General features: G+C 54.1%; 1 protein-coding gene across 1 annotated transcript in view; it reads right to left on the bottom strand.

Moving 5' to 3' along the window:
* Positions 1 to 2,539: 2,539 nt before the first annotated feature.
* The window catches only part of SKI (SKI proto-oncogene), a gene marked incomplete at its 5' end in the record, with an annotated part of 94,672 nt that continues 92,704 nt past the window's right edge, over positions 2,540 to 4,507 (bottom strand). Inside the window, 2 exon segments of the mRNA XM_006161366.2 lie at positions 2,540 to 2,960; positions 3,644 to 3,874. Coding sequence (XP_006161428.2) covers positions 2,772 to 2,960; positions 3,644 to 3,874 — 420 coding nt within the window.

Below are 4,507 nucleotides of genomic sequence, written 5' to 3'. Positions count from 1 at the left end.
CCAGGGCATGCTGCTGGTGAAGGGGAGCCTGCTCCCTGCTGGTTCCACTGATGGCAGGACCCAGTACTGAGAGGCTGGCCAGGGGACCCACAGAGGTGGGGGATGGGCCCAGGTGGGTCAACTCAGTGACACCATCAGGACCTTCCCCTGGTCACATTCACCCGACTCTTGGGGAAGAGCCACTGCTGCAGATACAGCTCTGACATTTGGGGACAAAGCCAGCCAGTGGGGGCATGGACCCATTGGCGATCAGAAGGGATGAGATGAGGGCAAAGACAAGCTTTGTCCCCAGACACAACTAAGAAAAGTTTATCTCCCCCTGGAGCCTAAAAATTCAAAAGCCAACAGAGCAACCCAGGCAGCCCCGGGGACAGGAGCAGGGCCTTGACCTCACTGTGATTCTCAGACTTGGCGACACAGGACAGCCACACAGAAGCACGCCAACACACTTAAAGCTTTGCTCCAACTAAATCATTTAGTTTCCCTTAAAGAAATGACTGAAAAAACACAACTGGAAAAACAAGGCTAAAAACAGCATTCTGAGTGTTGCATAACAAAACCGACCCCTTACAAGACACAGTAATAATGCCCATCGATGGATCTACCTATGGCAGAGGTGTAAAATCCCATGCATACAGATTGAATAACTGCAAAAGAAAAACAAAAGCAAAAGAAAAAATTTCCAAACAAACGCTGCATATACATGATGTCCCTTTTGCATTGCACTTTAGAATGAGGAGGGTTCCGGTAGCCACCGGGGCCCCTCCTCAGTAAACCAAGGGCAAAACCCTGCAGACGATTTCATCACCCAAATGTGAGGGTTTAAGCAGTCTCTGATCTTTGCTCGCTGCCGGCGGTCGACGATTCCTCGAGGTCGTTTGTACCTGCGCAAGCAATCTCCACCTCCTGTTAGCGCTCGCAGCTGCCGTGGGTGTTAGAACGGATTCAAGCAAAGAATTCCTGTAAGATCTTTCTTATGTAAATAAATACCATAATTTTAGGATGGGTAGCCGCCTCTTGTCTACTGGGAGATCATTTTTCAAGCTTGGGCATAAGAAACCTTATACAATTTGCATAAACAGTTGAGAGTAAACGAGATTATTTGGAATAAATGCAAGTAACTTATTTTGATAGTGGCAGATTCAATCGCTACTGAAGACAGATATTTTGGGGGTAAAAAGACATGAGTCAGGATTTGCTGTACAAGATGCTGGAAGGCACAGAACGACCCCCGAAGTTCAGTTTTTGCATTTTCGTTTTCTTGTGATTCCCTTGTTCAACCAAGCACCAGAGGGGATTTCTAAGCACTCAAGCACTTAGGGTTTGAACTGCTCTATAAATCAGTAAAAACCTCAGTTAACTGGGGGATAAAAAGAAAAGGGAAGATTTCTGACAAAGTGCAGTTCTAAATATACGTTTAAATGAACAAACGAAACAAAAACAAAGAAAAAGTGATATAATGCTGTGTTTTGTTCCAATGCTGCAGCCTCAGTCCCAAAACGAAAGGAACGATGTTTGCCGAGCTGACTGGTCAAGCGGCCCATCTTCCCAGGAGGCCAAGGGTGTGCCCGGCCACCGTGGTAGCTGCCTGACGCAGGGCAGGTCAGCACCTCGCAGTGGAGGCAGCGGGCAGAACCTGGGGGCACAGGCGAGCCGAGGGCTGTCTTCTGTCTTCTCTCGGACAGCTCCCGCCTGGCCCCGGCCTTCCCGGTGCCCACAGGGTGGTGGTGGTGGTGGTGCTGGCGGCAACGCGGCGCTTTGGGGCGGGGGGGTATCGGTAAGGCGGGCAGTGTTTGGGCTCATCTCGCACGCGGCACTCTCCCTATTCTTCCTGGCAGCAGCAGGAAGACTTGGGTCCTTGTTGCTGAAAAAATAGACTCTGAAGAAAAACCCTTGCTGTCCTCATGCAGCCGCGGGCACAGATGAGCTGTGATGGCTTCCCAGGCGGGGCAGGTGGGGTGGCGGCCACACCCACTCCTTAGCGGGTTTTCAGATGGCGACACGTGTTGGGGCTTTTAAAAGTTAAGTCATTAAAAAACATGTTGATTTTTCTGAGTATCAAGTCTCCTTATCGGTTTTAAATAGCTTATAACAAAAGTGTAAATGTTAGAATGTTTTAGCAAGCAGAGGACCAGCCACACGCCGCCCAGCTGGCCTCGTCTTGGCTGCAGTTGGGGACATGGCTTGTTGACTTGAACTTGGCATGAGCTGTGATGGCTTCCCAGGTGGGGCAGGTGGGGTGGCGGCCACACCCACTCCTTAGCGGGTCTTCAGATGGCGACACGTGTTGTGAGCTGTGATGGCTTCCCAGGTGGGGCAGGTGGGGTGGCGGCCACACCCACTCCTTAGCGGGTCTTCAGATGGCGACACGTGTTGGGGCTTTTAAAAGTTAAGTCATTAAAAAACATGTTGATTTTTCTGAGTATCAAGTCTCCTTATTGGTTTTAAATAGCTTATAACAAAAGTGTAAATGTTAGAATGTTTTAGCAAGCAGAGGACCAGCCACAGGCCGCCAAGCTGGCCTCATCTCGGCTGGCGTTGGGGTGACTTGAACTTGGCCAGTAGAAAATTTTGCAGTGGATTCCAAAAGTCTGTGGTTACAAACACTCGCTTGGTAATAGGCACAGTGAGACGTTGTGCTGTGTGGGCTGCAGAGGCGCGGGCAGGCAGGGCGTGAGGGCTGTGCAGAGCTGTGCAGAGCCGTGCTGACTGCACACCATCCTCCCCTCTGCGCCATGTCATCAGCGCCGTGGCGGCAGACCCAGGCTCCGCTAGGGCTCCAGCTCTGCAGAGCCCTCACTGCCCGTGGCCTCGGGGTGGGGCCGGGGCCACAGCTGCTCCTGCAACTCCTTCACCACCTTCTCCAGGTGCTCTCGGGCCTCCCGCTCCCGCAGCAGGTCGGCCCGCAACTGCTCACGGTCAGCCTCTGCGTGCTGCAGCTTTACCTGCAGGTCCTCGATCTGGAAGGGATGCCGTGTGGTCAGCAGCGTCTGCACCCCAGCCACCCACTTGCCACTTCCCTTGCCCAGGCTTCGGACTCTCAGTGCTGGCTCCCTGCCCATCCCCCCAACCCTCCACAGGCAGGGCCTGGGAGAGTCCTATCATTAACCAGAGGCTGTGGCCCTGTCAGTGTGTGCTCATGTGGTACCCCTGGGAGGGGGAACTACAAAAAACCAAGTGGTGGCCATGGTGCACCCCTTTTCTCACCTCCTTGAGGCCTGAGTTTGACTTGGGAGCCTGCTGCTCCATACCAGGCCATAATACCCCCACTCCCTGGACCTGGGAGTTCCCCTCCACTCCCTAGGTCTGGCTCAGAACTTCTCTCCCAAACAAAGCAGCCAGAAGGAGCAGGCATGGTTAGAAGTCCTGAGTACTGGGGCCACACTGGTCATGACAGTGTGGAGCCTGGAGCCTCCACCCTTGGCCAGTGGTGGTCAGCTGAAACATCTAGACCCAGGCCTACTGGACACCCACCCCGTGTTCTTCCAGGCACACTACTTACTGTAACCCCATGGCAGCCTGTGCAGTGGCAGCCTAGCCCAGAGCACTCGGTCCCAGAGCCCCAGCAGTGCCCTGTCAGTCTCAGCAACCCCACCCTGGTTCTACATGGTGCATGCACCATAGGAAGGTCCTGACTGCATACCTGGGCCGAGTACTTGGCTCGCAGGCGGCCGGCCTCACAGCCCTTATCGCACACTCGGACCTGCCGTGCCTGCTCCAGCTCCCGTTTCAGACGCATCCGCGACTCATTGGCCTCTTTCATCTTCTTCTCGTTCTCAGCTCGGAGGCGCTCGATCTCTTTCCTCAGGTTGCGCTTGGCCTCTGTAGCTTCCCGCAGCTTCTCCTTCTTCGCTACACGCAGGAACTCCAGCTCCTAGGAGCAGGCAGGGATGCAGAGCAAGGCTCAGGGCCGTGGAGCAGCAGGGTCCAACACCCCTCTGGCTAGCAGCCCACCTGTAGTCACCCTGGCACCTCTGCCCCTTCCACTTCCCACAGGAGTCATTCATTTGGTAAGTCACCCACTCGCTCTCCTCCTCCCCTCTGGAGCCTACTGCACTTGAGGCTGCAGTAAGCCCCCAGGTCTCCTCCCAAATGCAAACACCACATCCTCTTGGGGGATAAAGGGTGGCTGGCCAGGTTCAACCATTAACACAGGGAGGGTGGCCTCAGTCATCTGAGGGCCCAGGGATGCCCCAAACTGTCAGATGGAAACATCCAACTGCTTCGGTGCCTCTGACAAGCCCTTCCCCCACTTGTTAAAATACCAATGTGACTCACACTCCACACTGCAAACACGCCTTATAAATATGCATGTGGGAAATCACACCTCCAACCAGAATCAAGGACAATAGTGGCTGGGGATGCTCTGGAGTGAGCGACTACAACACACACAGAGTAGAATGTTTGAGATCCCGCAGCTCTGAGGACTGACGGGGTTGTGTTGTGCTAAAGCCCACGTGTGTGAGGCTGCCCTCGGGGCGGCTAGACGCCAGCCGAGGGGTGCATT

Source organism: Tupaia chinensis, unplaced genomic scaffold, assembly GCF_000334495.1.
Source record: "Tupaia chinensis unplaced genomic scaffold, TupChi_1.0 Scaffold138464_1, whole genome shotgun sequence".
NCBI lineage: Eukaryota > Metazoa > Chordata > Mammalia > Scandentia > Tupaiidae > Tupaia > Tupaia belangeri.
Note: the sequence above shows the minus strand (reverse complement) of the source record. Positions and strands in the feature narration are given on the sequence as shown.